Source organism: Thunnus albacares, chromosome 2 (assembly GCF_914725855.1).
Source record: "Thunnus albacares chromosome 2, fThuAlb1.1, whole genome shotgun sequence".
In the NCBI taxonomy this organism is placed as follows: Eukaryota; Metazoa; Chordata; class Actinopteri; order Scombriformes; family Scombridae; genus Thunnus; species Thunnus albacares.
Window position 1 is genome coordinate 35,038,847 of NC_058107.1, and position 19,296 is coordinate 35,058,142.

A 19,296-nucleotide genomic window follows, 5' to 3' on the forward strand; every position below is an offset into this window, starting at 1 on the left:
TTATAGTTGTTGACAAATACATTAATAAATACTTATATCTACTTATAACTACAATATAGTTCTATAAACCATTTATTTAATGTTTATTTATTTTTATTTATTTGTTTGTTTGTTTAACAGGGACAGTGCACATAGGTATAATAGTATAATATGTAATTATTCTGCATTAAAATGTCTAAAAACAACTAGACCTGTTATATATTTTGTTGAGTTGTGTACTTACAATATTATTAATTTAATCAAAGTAACGGACCGTTTCATTTGGTCGCATGCCAATGACGTCATACTTCCTCTACCAAAGAGTAAAGGCGCTGTGTTTGTCCGCTACAATGGCGTCTACCAAAGAGTAACTTACACACATACAAGATAATACATCAGTGTTGTGGTTGTTCCACAGAAACTGTTATGATTGACTTTTATTCAGTTTTAAGCCACATTTTCATGATAAATTTAGGTCCTTTTTAACTATATCTGTTAGCCGGAAGAAGGATTTTAGTCATTGGACGTCTGGATCTTAAGTTATCAGAGAAATAAACTGGACAAACGTTAGCAGCAGCTCGGCTAACAGCCCCTCCAGGAAGTCCGGTGGTCACCAAACATCGTCAGAGAAATATTAATTTTTTTTAGGTGAAACAGCTTTAATTAGTATTTTAACGATTTTAATCTGCGTGTACGTTTGTTCTGGAGAGGAGGAGACTTGATTAACACTGGACTAATCGTATCCCAGTGAAGCTGGTTATTTAATGACGAAGACAACAACTCCCATGATCCCTTGCTACTTCACACCGTCATCACACTCCGTCTTTTGTTATTGTTTTGAATGAGACCCCTAGCGGCTGAAATTACGTTTAATAAACATTGCTGTAAATGCGCCAGAGTTAGCCAAGAGACTAATTTTCAGCTGTAGTCCCTGGACAGATGTTACAGAGTCACTGAGGTCATTTATAAGCATGCGGAACAATTAATAAAATGAAAAAAGAAGAACATATATAACATTAATAAAAAAAACATCATTCAGGACATCCTTAAAACATGCAACACAGAGACTCATGATACAAGATATGCAAGAGTTTACTAACAAGAATGTTAGTATACTCCTTATAAATAGGAGGACTTAAAGTAAAATGTGTGTAGTAAAAGTGTAACTTATAAAAAGTCATATTTTTACTGTCGGCTGCATTTTGTCTCCATCTTCAGGAAGAATCAGTTTGAAAATGTGATTGCTGCTGCTGATGGTGTTTTAAAAGATACAGATTTCAACTGCATCAACCCATTTTATATATATATATATATATATATATATATATATATATATATATATATATATATATATATATATATTTGCATTTCATTTCATTTTAGGTGAAAGTTCTTCATCTGAATTTCATTGTTGCCAAACAAGAACCTTAAGTTGTGTTTTTTCTCTCTCTCTCTCTCTCTGAAAAGAACCACACATGGTTTTACTTGTTGCTGTTTCTGGAGCAGATGTCACAATTTTTAGCAGCTAAAGACCTCATTTTGGAATTAAAGTCAGATTTACCAAAAGTAAAACAGGCTGTGTTTGGTTCTCGTACACCAGACTCCCTTCAGGCTGTTGTCACTCTGCCCGGCTTTTCCAATATCAGACCTCAGAACTTTTTTTTCTGAGGGATTTCTGTGGGAATTAAACTATGTTATTGATGTTTTTTTTTTTTTTATTGTTGATTGGAAACAGGGGAAACGGCTTAAACCCTAATTAAACATCTCTTACAGCTAAATCTATGGTGAGGGTTTCTATCCTCAGATAGACCTCCGTGTGCTAATATTGTCTCTCTTAACAAGGTCATCGTGCATCATTACACTCAAGGCTGCTGCAAATGAGACACATTGATTTTTTTTTTTCTCCCACCTTCTCTTTACTTAATGGATGAGTTGAGCCTGTTCCAGCATTGTGCATTACCCATACGTGAGTCTATTATATCGTTTAAATGAAGTGGAGGGGGAAAAAAGAATGATAATAATAATAAGATCACCTCCAGACATGTTTTAAGACATTTAAAAGGATTTTGCTTGGAATTATAATCTGCGTCTGATTTGGTTTTTCCACAAAAAAGTTCAACTACCTTGTTAGAAAAAATGACATTTCCTGCACTTTTTCCTCTGTTTTCTGATGTTTAATAGATCAAATAATTAATTGATGAATTGAGAAAAAATAACTGGCATATGAATCTAATTAAAATTATACTTATAATACTATAAATCCGTTAGTTGCAGCCCTAGTTGTGACGTCTCTAAATCATGTTTTGTGGTTACTCGTTTCAGGGAAACTTTCAGCAGATTAATGAGGAAACAGCCTCTTGGTGTCAAACTCTGCACATACATCATTTCACACAGTGACGCTCCAAACATCCAAGTTAAGAAACAAGAGACAAAACACATTTTTGAGACTTTATATCTGCTGTCACAGAACTGTGGCTCCATACAGTAATGTATTTAATCTCTCAGCCAATTTGTGGTTATAATGACACTAGTTGGCCAAAAATTTGTGACAAAAAAATGACAAATTTATCGTCTGCAAGCCGAGTCAGATCACTGGAGTCAGCTGAGAACAATCAAATTATAATAAAACAGAAGAAAGCAGAGCATAAAAACAATGTGTGAGAGAAAGATAAGAACATGTGTGGATGTTATGTGTACTCGTTTTTACATATTATAAAGTATAAACACAATTTTCTTGAATATAAGTCTAAATAGAAGTATGTAGAGTATATATTTGTTATGTATATGTGTAATTATGCCTATAAATGCAATCTCACAAAACTGAAAGTACTGTGTACTGCATTGTTATTGATATACTGCAGTATTTCTACTTCATAGTGTCTGTAAAATACATGGATGCATGAATTTATTCTTTTATTCTTGGAAGACTTCCTGATTTCAGTGAGACTACTTGTTCATATAAAGGATAAACAAACCATTTTTTCAACTAATTAGGACTTTTGACATGAGGCACATAACAGTCACATAGGACTGAATGTTTATGTGTATCTCTATCCCTAAATATGGCCTCTATAAGCCTCTTAAAGCCCCCGCATGGGTCTTTTGACCTGCAAATGTTTAAAAAGCTTTAAAACCCTGTTGTTGACGCAGACCTGCCCCCTGCTGGAGACTTTAATGAACTACCAGACTGTATGTAAGTATGTCAGTGTGTCATAGAGAGCAGACAAGACACGATAAGAAAAAACAACATCACCAGCAAAGATTCATGAGGGTGTTTATTATGTCTGGAGGTTACAAGAAAAACATAAAAGAGATGAAAGCGAAGAAGATCAAATGTGAAATGTTTTATCTTTTGAATTTGTCTTCTGTTTTCTTTTAATCCCCTCCACGCCTATGTTGTGGTTATTTTTAATTTCTAGAGGATATCCTACACTTAATTATGTTTTATGTGAAGATCTTTGCACGGCATCATCAGTGATTTAGTTAATGAAATAATGAAATAGAACCAAAAAATCCAGAACCTGTGGTCAAAATTCCCATTGATTGATCCATTGATGCCATTTATCCAATAACTAATTGCTTGACTAATCATTTTAGCACTTTTATAGTTACGTTAAATTCAATTACAATGATTGGCCGACCATTTATACATGTGTATCCTATATTATACAGATTTTCAGCAAGGAAAAACTCGTTTTTGTCACATTTTTGTACAGAAATGAAAAGAAAAGTCTCCTCTTAATTTATTTGTCTGATGTTTTAGTTCTCTGCACATCACATCACGTCTTCTATAGTTGTCAAGTTTTCAGCAGGTAGAAGAAAAAATGACTATTTTAAATTACTAAAGCATAAATGAAGCATGGCAAATTGCTAAAATCGTTTTTTTTCATAGCAGGTTTTTGAGCGTGTGTTTCCTTTTATAATAAATAAAGTCCATGTGAAGTTTAGGAAGCTGTTTCCTCTCGTATTTAGCATAAGAAGATGTAGAGAAGTGAATGTTTCACGTTGATAAAATCTGACTCAGTGAAATGTTAAAATGAGAGAAACTGAGAGCGAGAGGAAGGAGAACACGTCGATGTTAGGACTCATCATCTCCTCCGCAAATTTTTAGCAGAGTCTTTTCATACTTGCCGTGGCAATCAGACTGAAACAAAACAGAATTTTATATTAAAACTTCATCTGGCATCTCAGGCTGTCGACACGCACGGAATCAATCTTTAATGCTGTAAACAAGTTAGTAGTTTGAAGATGAAGCACGCCAGACGAGGATCAGAATCAGAGAGAAGGACAGAGAGCCTACAGTGTGAGTTAAAGAGGAAGTAAGGTTTCTTCTCGGGCGCCGGGTGGACGGGTTAGTTAGTCGTCTCCTCCGCAGATGGCCTTCACGCAGTCCCCATGTTCGCCCGACAGGTCCGACTGGAGGAAACAGCGACACAAGCAAGGAGAAAAAAGTGTCTAACAGCGACTCTGACCAGCACGTCCAACATCCAACATCTGGACTGATGGGATCATTGGAGTTTTAGTTTCACTAGCTTTCACTTCTGAATGTGTTTAATCCATCATTGGATCATCTGAGGAGCTAAAACACGATGCTGTTGCTTTTTGTCCGCATACTAAACTAAACTGGTATCTGCCAAACTTTTCTTTTTTTAAGTCGTTTGAGGTCTCTTAAGTCTCAAGTTCTTTAGTTCAGTACAAGTCATTAGCAATTAGCAAGAAAAGATGAATACTGGCTATTAAAAGCTACATGGCATTTGAACATTTTCCTTTTAAAGCTGTATTAACTATGTTTTTTTTACATAAAAGAGAGTCCTTTCAGAGCAGAGGCCTTGTTTTAAAATATTTAAACTGGGTGGATACGTGCAGCCAGGGGTTTCTTTTTTTTTTTGTTCTGGGAAAGTTTTTGCTTCCAAGTCTCAAGTCTAGTCTGTAAGGAGACAAATCTCAAGTATGTCAAGTCTCAAGTCCTTGTTTTTGTGATGTAAGTCTGCATCAAGTCCTCAGTCTTAAGTTTTAAGTCTTACAGGTTTGTTGCAGAGAGGCTGCAGCTCTAATGAGTCTTCAATCAAAACCTCAAATGAGCTGTAGTTGCTGAAGGAAGACAAACTGGCTAACTAGCTAAGGTTTAGCTTGGTTAAGAAACTAAACTATAAGCTACGACTTCATATGTGTAGCAGAGTTCTGCTGTCTGACCCGACCATGACGGAGGTCTGTAAGGTTTAGGTTTCATAGTGAGTTTCGGTCATTTTGTTGCGTGAAGCTTCGAGCTCAGGTTGTTTCTGCTGTCATCTGTATTCATGTTTATCATGAGCTGCAAGTAGATACACTTTGCCCAGCTGGGAAAGACAGTATAACTAATCTATGTGTTGCATAATTAGCTTAATTAGCCTGGCAAGCTAATCGTCTTTAATGGATAAAATAAAGCAAAAAATATTTGTGTCTCTGGTTCAGGTTCAGATTCGGCAGTCTGATTCTGTTCGGTTTGGTCTTGCAGATGCAGGTCTGGTCTGGGTTCAGGTCTCTGTTTTAAGCCTGTGCAGAACTCTAATATGGTTTTTGTTAAGCTTCTTCCTCTCTAAACTTCCATGACTTTTTCCACTGTTCTTTCTTAAAAGAAAAAAAAAAATTAAAATGTTTCTGGATGGAACCGAAGAATTTAACTCAATCGTTTCCAAAAGCAGCTGAGAAAATGTTTGTCTGACTAAAACTCCAACAGTCCCTTCAGATGATGGATAGATACTCGTCAGAGTGGCTGAGATAGAAAACAAAATTACCAGCTTCAGCCTTAAAAATCAATTAGGAACTGCAGCTGGTAATCTACTCTTGAGGACACATAGACTGTCTTTTAATTTGTCTTTTTAGGCTGCAACAGGTGGGTGGTTTCTTTTTTCCTTTATTTCTTTAAATCATTTTGATCAGTTCTGGAGACAAAACCCACCTGAGCAAACAGGAAGTAGAAAAAAAAACCAGATAAAAAACAGTCGTTGAAAACAGCAACACCAGATACTTAAAAATAGAAACCTTAAGAATTAGTTTTTCCCAGGAGAAGATGTATTCCTCAGTAAAACAGCCGACTAATCAATATTATTAAAATACACTGAAAATAAGTGTTCAAATATTTGTAACAGATTAGTTTTGTTTTATAAAGCTCCAGTTATTCCACAGATTAGTCATTTAGTTTCAGTCTTTGTGTGTCTCAGAGGACCTTCTCATTCATTCATTATTCATAAATATTTGGTTTCACAGATAAAACATCGGTTTTCCAAATCAAATCAAGCTGTTGTCAAATTGAGGTCAGTGAGATCATACTTCAGACTCCGATGAAAACACTTAAACTCACAGAGGAAGTTCAGGCAGATCAGACTCAAACTAAGGCTTCAAATGTTCTTGTTTTGTCTGATCAACACTGAAAGATTTTCCGTTTACTATCATGTTTGATACAGAAAAGTTTCAAATCTTTCACATTTGAGAAGCCGCAACCAGCAAATGTTTGACGTTTTTGATGAATAAATCATTAAAAACGATTATTAAGAGTTCAAAATAGTTGACTCACATCTGAACTTCAGAGTCCAGTCAAAGCCTGTGATCACACTTAATTTGTTATGAATTTATGTTGCTGCAGACAAAATTTATGCAAGTATCCTCTTACTGAAATGTACTGGAGTGAAACCAGTGCAGTCTGGTTACAACAGTATAGAGATAAATACAGATTTTGATGACAAATACAAATATTAGTAAAACAAAGACACAAAGTGTAAAGAAGGTAAAATAGTTCCTCACCTCGATGGCGGAGTGCAGCGAGTAGCTGTAGAGCTTCTTGAACTCGGCTCTGATGTCCAGCAGGTCGATCTCAGACCGACTCACCATGATCCGGTTCAGAGTGGACTCATCTGTTCCACCGCCCTGAGGACAGGGTCAGCAAAGTCCATCAGGACAGAAACAGCTTTTAAAACTCATTTTATCTCTTAAAAGGAGAATGCTGGCAGGTTTTTGTAGACCTCTGTTGTTGTTCAAAAGCTATTAAGACATGTTAATGAGTAATGAGCCACATTGTGACATGTTTGCAGTGTGCACATGAGGTTTGTTGACAATAGAAATAGAAGCTGTATCCTGTAAGTGACACTCATCCTACTTCAAGTCTTGTATCTCAGAAAACCAAGTTACCAGAATTGATTTCTTCTTGTATTGTAGATAAAAAGATGGAGAAACTTTCTTTCCATTCAAATATATGTGTTTCTTCTTCTTGTTCCTACAGTTGGATGTTTGAGCTTCACTGTGCAGAATGATGTTTGTTCTCACATTCATCACATTCATCTGGAAATTAACTATTTCACAAATAGTTTGGTTCATAATCCTGGTTCACTATTCAACTTATACTAGTGTGATGTGGAAACTTGAAGCCTCCAGAGCACAAACACAAACACTGAAGACGGACTTTACAGTGAAGGAGGAGACATCTGGTGTCCAGCAGTTCAACTTTTGATATTAAATATATTTAAATATATTTGCATATATTGTATTTATATTTGCTGATTCTGGAATTTTTAATGAGGGAGAAGGGGTAGATTTTTAGGTAATTTTAAGGATTTTAACGAGATAATTGAACTTTTTTTTAAATGGAAAAACATCTAAGACACAAATTATTATTCAAAGTAGAGTCTTTTATATACATCTTATAACTTGTCTGGAGGGGATCTTTAAATTAATTTAGAAGATCAACTTTTCAGTAAAAACACCTGTAATGTTGCACAACTACTTAATAGTATATGTTACTATATGTTTATTATTTGTGCTCTTCTGCATATTCCTCATATAAAAGTAATAACATCTCCTCAGTTAACACAACTACAGTATGATTATTATCACTCTTTGCACTCTTAACTTCTCTGTTCTATTTGCATCTTGTTTACAGTTCACAGGAACAGTTTCACCTGTATTCAGTCATTTCTGACGACTGTTGTGTTGTTATATTGTGTAATTATACTGTAAATACACTGAGAGCCACTAAACCAGAGTCAAATTACTTGTTATGTGTAAACTCGGCCAATAAAGATGATTCTGATAATTTTTTTTTTTACAATCATAAGTAACACAAACAGTAAAGTCACCTTCATGCTCTCGTACAGGCGTTCTGCAAAGTAGATCGGCACGCTCTTCACACATTTCACTGGAAGACGAACAAAAGTTGTTTAGAACGACAAGATAATGCAAAGATAAAATGAAGAATTTCTCTTCAGGACAAAGATAACAAATACTTGATAGCAAACGTATCCAAAAGCAAACATTTTCATGCACAAATGTGTAGTATTTTGGAATTTAACCCTTCAAAGTGATATATTGCATATTAATAAGCACATTAACCAACCAACAGCCACCAGCAGCTCCTCCAGCTCTCCAGACATCTCTCCTTCGATGCTTTCTTGAAGGGTTTTTCCGCTGATGTTCTTGTATTCAACAAGAGCTACACAGAAAACACAGATTTGTAAAAAACAACTCTTTTTCTCTCTTTCTAGTCCAGATTATAAACACAATATGCTTTAAATATTACACACTCTGTCTCAGTTGAGGGATGCTTCTGTGACAGAGGATGTCAATGAACTTAGATTCATCGGTGCCCCACTTCTTCTCCCCGGCATCATAAAGGGTCTGGGTACAAAATATATATATATATATATTTAGAGACAATTATGTTTAGAAAACCACTTTTTATTCTGAGCTGAATGAAGTTTGGTACCTTTGCATCTTCTTTTGCCTTATGTGCATCTACTGCGGTGCTCTCGTCCCTCTTACCCTGAAAATAAAGCAAAACTTTAATCTAAATCACATCAATTAAGAAAGAGGATGTCACCAAAATTCACCAAATCTGATCCGTCTTTTGTCCATCTGACTGCTTAAACTCTTTACAAACTTATGTTGTATTGTTAAAATGTGTATAAATGATTTAATATTGTGTGTATATATAGTATTTTAATGTGTTTAGGAATATTTGCATGTGATGTGCAGCCATTAAAAATATGTCTTTGGTTTGAATATATGTGTAAATCTAGTTTCAATGAAGTGTCGGAACAAGCAGGTAAAGGATATGTGATACCGACGTGCAATGTGGATAAAAGGTGAATATTATGAATAACCACATAATTCAGTTGTTCATTTGGTTGTATATTGTTGTATATTTTATTATTCTCCTTTAATATCCCGACGACAAACCTCAGCCAGGAGGAGCAGAGCCGTGCAATAGTCTCCAGAAACTTCAGTCTTCAGGTCAAGGGTCAACTTCTTCTCTGTTTCTGTGGAGGAAAACATTCAAGAAGAACTTGATGATTCAATGCTTTAGGATGGAACGCCATAAAATTTGACGGACATTCATTCTCTGACATTGACAATATATAAATTATCTTTTTGAATCAATTTCAGCAGATCTACAAAAGGAGATGATCTGTTTAACGGCGGTTTCACGGCGGGCTGCCTCAGACCTTCACTCAATAGTGTTTTCACTGTTTTTTTTTATTTGTTCTATCCCACAAATCATACACAGCATACTGTATAAATACAGTTTATAATTAAATCCTGCAGTAAAAATGTACAAATAGTTGTAAATGTAAATCCAAGCAGACTGTACAGACTGGAAAAAGATGTGTATATACTGTATCTACCTGCATATACTGCACATAATCTATTACATTACCCATACATTATTTATTCCTTTCTATTGTTTTTAACTCATAGGGTACTTGGTACTTGTATATAATAACTTTATGTTTATGTCTTCTATCTGTGTTTTAGTGTATCCATATTTACATTTGTATCAGTGCATTGAGAGCTACTGAGAACTGGAGTCAAATCCTTTATGTGTCCAAACATGATGGGCCAATAAAGCAGATTTCTGGCTCTGATGTCGCTGCTCACCGTTTTAATTACAGTCTTTAAAAAAAGGCAACGCTGTTTACCTTCCAGATAGACGTCACACAGAGCTTTGATTTGTTGGTTGGTTCTGGAGGCAAAGATTTCAATCAAGACGCTGTCGCTTGTTCCGGCTCCCTGCAACATCACACAGTGTCACTTTAACACATCAAGTTGAATGTGTTCTAGCCATGTTGTTTAAATTGTATACAAAGCTAACTTTCATCGCCCGCATCACTTCATGACAGTCGTACGCTGCAGGAGGGGTGACGAGCGCCACCAGCAGGTCCTCAAAGTCACCGTTGGTGTCTCCTTTCAGGTCGTCCAGTAACGTCTACGAGGTAAAACACAACGAGACCGACTGTCACGTTTCAAACATACAGAACCGCACCCACACAAATACATACAGGCTTCATACAGCTGAGCATAGATGTATTACCAGAGTAAACACAGAAACTGAGATAAATGTCACATTAAAGCTGCACGAGGGAATATTTCAAAATAAAATGTGTTGGAGCTTAAATCAAAGACTGTGTATGATTCACTCTCCTGTTAAAAAATAGTTTCAGGTGTCAGATAGACGAGGAAGAGATGAACTGTAACTTTAGTTGTAGGATTATATATTGTAGATGTCATTTTTTAAACCTGAGGCTGGCTTAATAAACATCTGTTTGACTGGTTGATTGAGTCAGTCTTTGTTTTGCCTTTTAGACCAGTATTAATGCAAGAGTTTAAATAAAAAGAAACAGACTCCTTCATCTTAAGCATAAAATGTTGCCGCCCTAAACACTGACTATGTAGTTAACAGCCATGTTTAACAATCTGACGCCTGCTGGAAGAGGTAAAAAGAGGAAAAACTAGCTCATAATGTTTGGTTTGCTAACAATGTTGTAGAACAAGCAGGTTTTTAAAAATAGTAACTACGATCGTCCCCTAACCTTAACCCTTTGATTATTATTGTAGCCATGACGACGAAGGTGGCCTAACTTTAAGGAAGTAGTAATTTTAACCCACAGCACGTGTTTCTCTAACCTTAATTAAGTGATCATTTTAACCCAAACCATGATCTTTCCCCTAAATCTAACCAGACCTTAAACACAGCGTTGTCACATCATAAAACATAATTATTTTTTAATTTTAATTATTTTGTGATTAGTAACAGTTTTTGAAAGCACAGACAAATCATGTTTGATTACTGCTGATAGCGGCGCCAGATTAGAAAACGCTCCTATGTGTCATTCTGGAGTCACATGATCAAACAACGTATTTGGTCGTTTAGTTTGGAGGACTTGTTGGGAAAAGTGTACTATGTGTAGGTTGTTTTAGGACAGAATAAAACCAAACCAAACCGACCCAAAGTGACCACAAGGACCCTGACACAGTGACGATATGTTTTATCCTAAGAATGACAAAGACTTATTCTGTGTAAACATATATTTCCAATCAGAGCTCCTATTTCAACACAAAAAAGTGGTATAATGAAGCAGCTCTTTTTCTGAGTGGTTTTTAAAAGCCTTCCTATAATTATGCAACTGCTGTCTTAAACCATGAATACAGATTGTAATTAACTCTGGATGACAGTGTCAGTGCCAGAATAAACAGTATCTTACTCTTCCAGTGGCTTCCTGATAAGCTTCACAGATGAGCTGCCTCTGAGCGCTGCTTCTGTGGGTCAGAACGTCAATCAGAGTTTTCTCTGTGGTGCCTGAAACATTTTCAAGAAGAACAGAGAGAAAATAAATTGACAAAAACATGAAAAAAACAGACAAAATAAAATAAATGTAATAAGTTTATAGTAACAATTCTTTGTTTTAGTTGTGTATTTTACTGTCTTAGCTTGTTGTGTAAGTGTCTTTGAGTATCTACATTAATGATTAATATTAGACCTACAGCTATCTTAATTATGCTGATAACATATTGCTAAATGTGCTAAGTTAGCATTAGCACACAATACACCACATGATTCTGTGGTTTAGTTTTGTGTTTTTACTGTATATTTTTATGTAAAATGTCTTTGAGTATCTACAAAAGTGCCCTGTATTAAAATGTCAAATTATTATTATTAATATTACATCTAGAATATTGTAATATGCTGGTAGGCTAAGTGTGCTAAATTAGCATTAGTACACAATACAGCATATAATTTTTTTGTTGTTGTTGTGTATTTTACTGTCTTAGCTTGTTATGTAAGTGTTTTTGAGTATCTACAAAAGTGCTCTATAATAAAATGTATAATTTTAATGATTAATATTGGACCTACAGCTAGCTTAATTATGCTAATAACTATTGCTAAATGTGCTAAATTAGCATTAGCACACAAGACAGCACCTGATTCTGTGCTGTTCTATGTTCTAGTTTTGTATTCTTACTTTACTAGCTTATCATGTGCATCTTTTTTAGAATATCTCCAAATGTGCCCTTATTCATCATAAAATGAATAATTTATTCTTAATATTACACTTAGTATTTTAGTATTCTAACTTTAGCATGTTAGCATAGTATGTTAATCTCATAATACAAGAGACTGACAGTAACTCAGTCATTCATTTTAGAGATATCTTGCCACGACTTTGCATTTGAATGAAATCTCCTGTCTTTGTGTGTGTGTGTGATTGTGTACCGAGTCCTTCAATAGCCTTCCTCAGAGCCACAGCGTCCTCTTTAGCATCAAAGTTTGCTTTGGGCTTAATGGTTCCTCTTTCTCCACCCTTTAAAGGAGGCACAAAACATTTATTCATACCATCTGAGCACTAAAGAACAAGGTGTCATTCTGTGTTGCTGAACAGTTTGTATTTCTTTTTGTGAAATGATAAACGACACAGTAAAGTAGCGTTAAAGTGTAAGTTTGGACCTACTTTTGCTGCGAAGGATGAAGGAGAATTCACAAGACTGTCCAGGTCATCCTGCAGAATGAAAAGTCAAATAAATAAAGTTTTTTTTAATGTGATCAGTCAAAACTTCATCAGAAAATAAAAACACAGAATTTGACTCACCCATAAAGTAGCCATGACGACAACAGTTAGTTCCTCTACAGTGAAAATACAAAACATACATATTCATGATTTATGGTTATTTTGTTATTTATGGAGACAAGCAGCTCTATGTCCTCACATCTGTTCCTCTTTTATTCTGCAGGAAAATGTGGGTCTAAATTCACTTTTAAATTTATTGTATTGACTGTATTTTTGCACTGTTTTGTCACTGTACAACAGTATGTTTGTTTTAGTCAATAGAGTTTCACATTTAAATTACCCTCCTTTATCTTCATCTATGATTAATTTCCTGTGATATTTACTTGGATAGTGTTCCTGTGAAACTCAATAGCAAATACAGCATCAGTCCCACATGAAAACAAACATTATTTGACATCTGTTAACTTGACTAATGTTAGTTATTTGACTTCAGATTAATCTCTGAATAACTCTAAATCCTGAGATTTAAGTCAAACTTCTGACACTGTTGGATCACCCCTAAATTCCCAAATTTCTTTACCTGTAAAACTGTGCTAAAGGGAAATTTAGGGATTTTGGGACAGCTGTAGGCTGTTAAGATCAGAGTCTTTAAAATGATAAAAAAAAATACTAAAGCAAGAATATTGGAGTTATAAAGTCTTTTTGTCAAAATTCAGAATGTTTTCTCAGAACTCATTTAACTTTAACAACTGCACTTAATCCTCTTCTGTCCAGTAATAAGTAAAAACCGACCTTGTAGCACTTTTAGTGTATTTTGTACTGGAAACATGTACTGTTTGTCATACTAGAAGATAATTTGAATATTCTCATCTAATATAAAAATATTACAAATCTTTTCATTTTACTGGCTAAATTCCATGTTTATAAAAGCAAATTTACAGGAAAAAAGCCAAACTTCTTGGTTTTCACAAAGGAGGTCAAACAGTTCATTGATTCAATTAGATTTTTCTCTAAAGGCTGTAAAAACTATTAATACCTGTTATTTGTATGAGCTGTAACTCTGCCTGGCTCAAAGTTTTTGCTTTGTCTTCTGCAAACCATAAGATGAATATTCTTATATGATTCATTTTGTGGTAGAAGAACTAGTAATTCTTTCCATATGTCAATAAAAGAAAAAATATATTTTAAAGTAGCATCTGTCTAAAATAAACAACAGCAGATCCTCTTCCTGTTCAAACGTCTTTGTTTGATCAGGATCAGCTGCTCTGCTGAACTTGAACCTGAATGAAGACTCATCACTACACTGAACTTTACATTTTTAAAAAGGAAAAACAGAAAACTCGGAAACTTATGGAAATATTATAATGGTACCAGAGAAGATTAAAAAGAAATCCCATAGTTCAAAGCAGATTCATACTAAACTCCTTGTTGGAAAACTATTTTGTGTCGTGATACAACAGATAATAAAAATATCATTAAATATGAGACGCTCAGTGTCAAGTTGTAAGTGAGAAATATAGATTCACTGCAGTTCAGTAGGTTTTTCCTCAGGTAATAATGAGCTCATGAGAAAATGATTTAGATCATCACATCATGTGAACAAATCTCAGCTGTAAACTTTCAACTCTTTCGCTCAAAAGAACAAATCTGTTACGTCACCGAACCGTCAAACTAACTTTACTGAAACTTAATCAACCAGAGAAAATCTTACCTGGATTTCTGTCTGAGCTGGAAACCTGTTCCTGCCACACCTTCAGGATCTGTGGAACCTGGAAACCTGAGAGTTACCTGAGAGTCAGCTGACCACGCCCACTTCATACCTGCATGTGCTACCTTCAGGGACGCCTCGTACACTTCAGATATCTACCTTGTAGAAGCCTTTTTATTAAAAAGAATGAGCAATTAAACCATCCTTCATATGAAATACAGTATAATTAGGTTCTTTTTTTGTATTTCAGCAATCTATTACAACAGAAATATAAATGTTTCTTTGAATATTTTTAACTCATGAACACCATTATCCTCACAAAACCTACATTATAGCTACATAGACAAATAAATGATACAAACACAGTGATAAAGTACAGCTAAACAACCTCAACCAGGCCGTCATTTACTGGGCCGACTGTTATCTAGAGACAGATTTGACGAGCAGAGTTCAGATGGGGAGTATTAAAAAGTTTATTTTAGTCAAACATTTTAAACAGGCGAATGTAATTCACTGCATGGACAGAGAGCGTCACCAGTCTGAAGAATAATGAGAGTTAATAATGAGTTATTAGTCACGTCTGTAATATTCATAGGAGTAGATTATTCTTAAGTTTGCCAGCACATAATTGAAAGTAAATGCATTCAAAGTTTAATGAAAATGTACCGTAAGAAATATATGAGCAGAAAGTCTGAATCGCTGTTTGTTTGAGGTTACTTTTTTAATTAGTCATCTTGTTTGTTTTACTTGTGTTTAATGTTTGTTTGCTTTAATTTAACTGTAAAAGTGTTTATGATGACATTAGTTTTGATTTTATTTAGTTTAATTTTTGATTCTATTTTACAGGATTTCAAGAATAAAATTCAGTTTGACACAGTAAAAGTTTTTTTTTACAAAAAGTTTGGAAGAAAATTTGAAGTTAATTGAACCTTTTTATCAGCAACTTTTGGACATAATTCATACATTTCTCTAAACTTCACATCCCAGTTTTGATGAGTAATATCAGCTCCTACTGTTGCTTTCCAACCTTTTTTAACGTGTGACCCCTTAAAACAAAGCTGACTATTTGTAACCCTTCGTCATCATTTCCCCCCTTTTTGTTTTATCTCAATACTTTTTAGGGCTCGATGAGGTGAAGTTTTCTAGTAATACACAAGGAAAAAGCAAAAATTAGTCTGAAAAAAAACCCAAATTTGTCTTGTTGTTTGTGTTTTTCTTGCTTTCTTTTACTTCGACCTCCAAATTGGGAACCAACACCACAAATACTCACATTCAATGTTTACCTGCAAGTACAAAATGTTAAAATATTTGCACAAAATCTTAAAAGAAGAAGAAATCTAACACTTTGGATTTCTACTATTTCCCCAAAAATCCCTTGAACAGAATGAATAAACATTAAAAAAACAACAGGACAGTTGTGGGTTTCAGATTTTTTTTAATTACTAAAAAAGGCACCAAATACAGGCATCATATTGAAAGCATCATAGTTATTTTTCCACGAAATGATAGCACCAGAAATACAATGTTATTTCCCAGAATTCCCCGTTCCCCCAGTGTTTGATTTGATAGGCACACAGTTGAAAGAAGATCAGAGAGACGAATGGAGAGAAAGACAAATCTCACATAAGGTTTTTTTGTTTTTTTTCTTTTGCAGTGCTCAGTTTTCTCTCCGGCCAGTGTCATACACTTATAAAGTAGTACAGTGGTTACATCAGTAGCTGAGGCATAACATAATACATTATAAGAGGGTAAGATGATAATACATTTAAAAAAAAAAAAAAAGACATTTGAGTGAGACGTGAGTGGGCGTACATTAAAAAAATAAGTGAGGAATTTTGTGTCTTTGGGCGGAACGAAGGCAAACAACAGACACACAAGTCTTATAAAATACATCTTTTTTCTTTTTTTTTTTTTAAAAAGTGATTATTTTCCATTAGAACAGTAGTAAGGCTAAAAGCACACCGTCATGTGAACTGGATTGAAACCTTTATCGTCCGAACAATTTGATTCGTTACAATCACATGGAAAATTTTTTTTTCACTTTCTCACTCTCGGAAAAAAAAAAAAAAAAACACTTTGGATGATTCTTTTTTTTTTTTTTAATTCATGAGGAAAAATACTGCATGGCACTTAATATTGGCAGCTGTCAGAGTACAGTACAAACAAAAAAAAAATAAGAATAATTTGAGCTGAAACAAGAAGAATTATCTGTTTTCTTTTTTTTTTTTAACGTGACAGTACAAATGTCTCTAAGTAAGGCTTGAAATACACGTTTTTTGTTTGTTTTTTTTTCTTTAAATGCAAACAAAGCTCCTGCTCACGAGGGAAGGATTAACAAAAGTTATGGCGTAATTGCACTTGAATAGGTATCATTCATTTCTGTTATTATTTACACTCTGCACTAGCAGCACACTGTACTGCGCTTAATACTTTCACAGCGGTCAGAAGCAGCTGTAGCCCATGTAGGAGTCGCTCCGCGGGAAAAAAATGTAACTTTTATTATGATAAATCCCAGTTAATTTATATATTTTTTTATTGTAATTAATAACGCATGAAAGGGAGGACCTCTACACCGGCTACCACTCCGCAGCAGTGACATTTAGTAGCAGTGAAATTATACGATGCAGCAGAGAAACAATCACCAGTGTCTGAGCTACCTGTCACCAATTTTGGTGCTAAAAAGGATGTAAATGTCAAGTAAAAAATAGACGTGAACAGTTTCAGATTCAGGAGTTTTATTGTCGACGATCGATCGATCGATCGGGATGCAGATGTTTTGGCTGTTTCATGCAGCTGAGTGGTTCGTGGGTTCCTGAGGTAGCTCAGTTGCGAAATGATTAAAATGCTGCGTCGCTTTCTGCACATCACACTCTTCCCTTTTTCAAAGTGGTATAAAAATACTTTAACAAATATCTCGTTCCATTAAGTACAAACTTTCTTTTTAGAAAATACCTTTTTTTTTTTTTTTTTTTTTTTTTTCAAATTTCACTTCCTCCTTTTTTCTTTTTCCTCTTCAGTGTTTCAGACCTCAGTGCCGTCGTTGAGGTTGTTGTGGAGTTTGACCTCCAGGTTGACCTGTTTGACCTTGGCCTTGCCGTTGGCTTCCTGGTTGCGGTTGAGGATGTTGATGTTCCTCACCGTGCAGTGTTTGGTGCTGAAGTTCTTCTCCACACACTTGTCCATGCACACCTCCACCTTGGTGTTGAGCGGATACTCCTCGTAGACTTTCGAAGCCTTCTTGTTCTTCTTCTTGGCCGACCGTCGGCAGCGGCGGAACAGGAAGCAGGAGGCCAGCAGGACCAGGACCAGCAGGGTCACGGCGGCCACGCCCCCGCCCACCGAGCTGCCCATGTGGGCGTTGAAGGTGGCGGACGGCCCGGCCTCCAGGTGGAGCGACTTCATGTTGGTGCCGTTCTTCACCTGGTCGCCCTCGTTGTCGTAGATGAGCGACTCGTCGAGAGTCAGACGGCCGCTGCGATCCACCAGGTCGCGCTTGGGGCGGCTCAGCTGATAGGTCACAGAGCGCTGGATCCTGGGGCTGGACCGCGACTCCGGGCTGATCACATAAATGACCTGCAGGTACCACTGGTGTCCCGCCTCCACCTGTCAATCAACACACAGAGAGCAGAAAGACTATTGAACCAAACTATTAAACCAAACTTCTCCTTTTTCCAGCAAGAATCTCAATTAATGTTCTTTAAAAGTCCTTCAGATAATCACACTGTAGAGTTTGAACTGTACAAAAACATCCAACTTCCTTTAATATCTGGGAATTATAACATTAGATTATTAAAAACTTCACTGCACTAAATTGATAATTTCCAATTTGCCTTGAGGTGCTAACCTGGTCTTTCATTTATTGACAGTATGTAACTTTATGGAAGCCTATAGGAGACTATATTAAAATGATAATGTAAACTTGAAAAGGAAAATGTAATTCTATAATAGCATTATAAGTTTCTCCATGTGTATGTGTTACTTGAGTAAAAATGAAAATGAAAATGCAATAATCCAATTTACACAGTCGTAGCCCACTGTACAGTATATTCAATATTCAAATGTTAATTCAAATTTAAAAATTAACATGCAATATAAACAATGTAACCTGAGTCATAAGTCAATAGTCAAAAATTAAAATGCAATTTTCTAACAATTTGAATATAAAAACAGTATTTGACATTTCATTTTTAAAGACTTAACCTGCTGTACGGTTGACAAAAATCAAACAAAGTAAGTGAAACAGCGCCTCCAGTCTACTGCATTTAAATTTACATGTCACCACGCTCTTTTGGTGTCCAAATGAAAATAAAAATGCAATCAGTCTCTCATCAAGGTGAGTCTTCAGTTAGGACGTCACTTCCTCATTCAGTGACCTGGTTTGGCCTCCCTGGACCTGCATACCCAGTACACCTTGTGGTCTGACAAGGATACTTGAGGGTAATGGCATTTTAATTTTTACTCAAATAACTCATAAATATGTGGAAAATTATAATGTTATTGCTGAATTACATTTTTATTTTCAAGATTACATTATCATTTTAATATAGTCACCTATAGGCTTCCATACATCTTTGAGAATTTGATTTACATTATTTTGCTCTTAAGCTAAAGGGGAGTTTGTGATAAGACTTTACACAATTTACACAATTAAAATGTGCTAATACTCTAAATCCCTGTGAAAATTATATATATGAGAAATTAAGTCCATCAAACCACTTGATCGCTGAAGAAAACGTCTCACAAGTGAAACACAACAAACACTGTATGCTGCTGATGACACTGATGTAGTTTGAGGTG

General features: G+C 35.3%; 2 protein-coding genes across 5 annotated transcripts in view; both read right to left on the reverse strand.

Moving 5' to 3' along the window:
- Positions 1-3,236: 3,236 nt before the first annotated feature.
- anxa3a (annexin A3a) lies at positions 3,237-14,568 on the reverse strand. Of its 3 annotated transcripts, none has more exons than XM_044332372.1 (15): positions 14,503-14,566; positions 13,619-13,623; positions 12,873-12,907; positions 12,735-12,782; positions 12,500-12,587; positions 11,490-11,584; positions 10,100-10,213; positions 9,927-10,017; positions 9,187-9,266; positions 8,714-8,770; positions 8,532-8,625; positions 8,345-8,440; positions 8,088-8,146; positions 6,760-6,882; positions 3,237-4,123 (listed from the first exon to the last, which is right to left on the reverse strand). In XM_044332372.1, the coding sequence occupies exons 3-15, from the start codon at positions 12,885-12,887 to the stop codon at positions 4,058-4,060; spliced, it is 1,026 nt and encodes a 341-aa protein (XP_044188307.1). In that variant the 5' UTR covers positions 12,888-12,907; positions 13,619-13,623; positions 14,503-14,566; the 3' UTR covers positions 3,237-4,057. The 3 variants fall into 3 exon arrangements, with proteins under 3 accessions (XP_044188307.1, XP_044188324.1, XP_044188316.1); XM_044332389.1 differs by having other exon boundaries at positions 3,237-4,395; positions 14,503-14,563; XM_044332381.1 differs by lacking the exon at positions 13,619-13,623 and having other exon boundaries at positions 14,503-14,568.
- A 1,349-nt stretch (positions 14,569-15,917) lies between these two features.
- The window catches only part of fras1 (Fraser extracellular matrix complex subunit 1), a 298,584-nt gene continuing 295,205 nt past the window's right edge, over positions 15,918-19,296 (reverse strand). For both annotated transcript variants that reach the window (XM_044332436.1, XM_044332428.1), the window contains exon 73: positions 15,918-18,102. In XM_044332436.1, coding sequence (XP_044188371.1) covers positions 17,521-18,102 — 582 coding nt within the window. In that variant the 3' untranslated portion in view covers positions 15,918-17,520. The remainder of the gene's footprint in view (positions 18,103-19,296) is intronic.

Excerpts from the sequence above, each read along its gene's own strand:
- anxa3a (XM_044332381.1), bottom strand. Across the intron at positions 10,214-11,489 it reads ATCAGGAAGCCACTGGAAGA|ACGTTACTGGACGACCTGAA; the intron begins GTAAGATACTGT and ends TTTACCTCGTAG. Across the intron at positions 4,124-6,759 it reads CGCTGCACTCCGCCATCGAG|TCTGATTGCCACGGCAAGTA; the intron begins GTGAGGAACTAT and ends GTTTTGTTTCAG.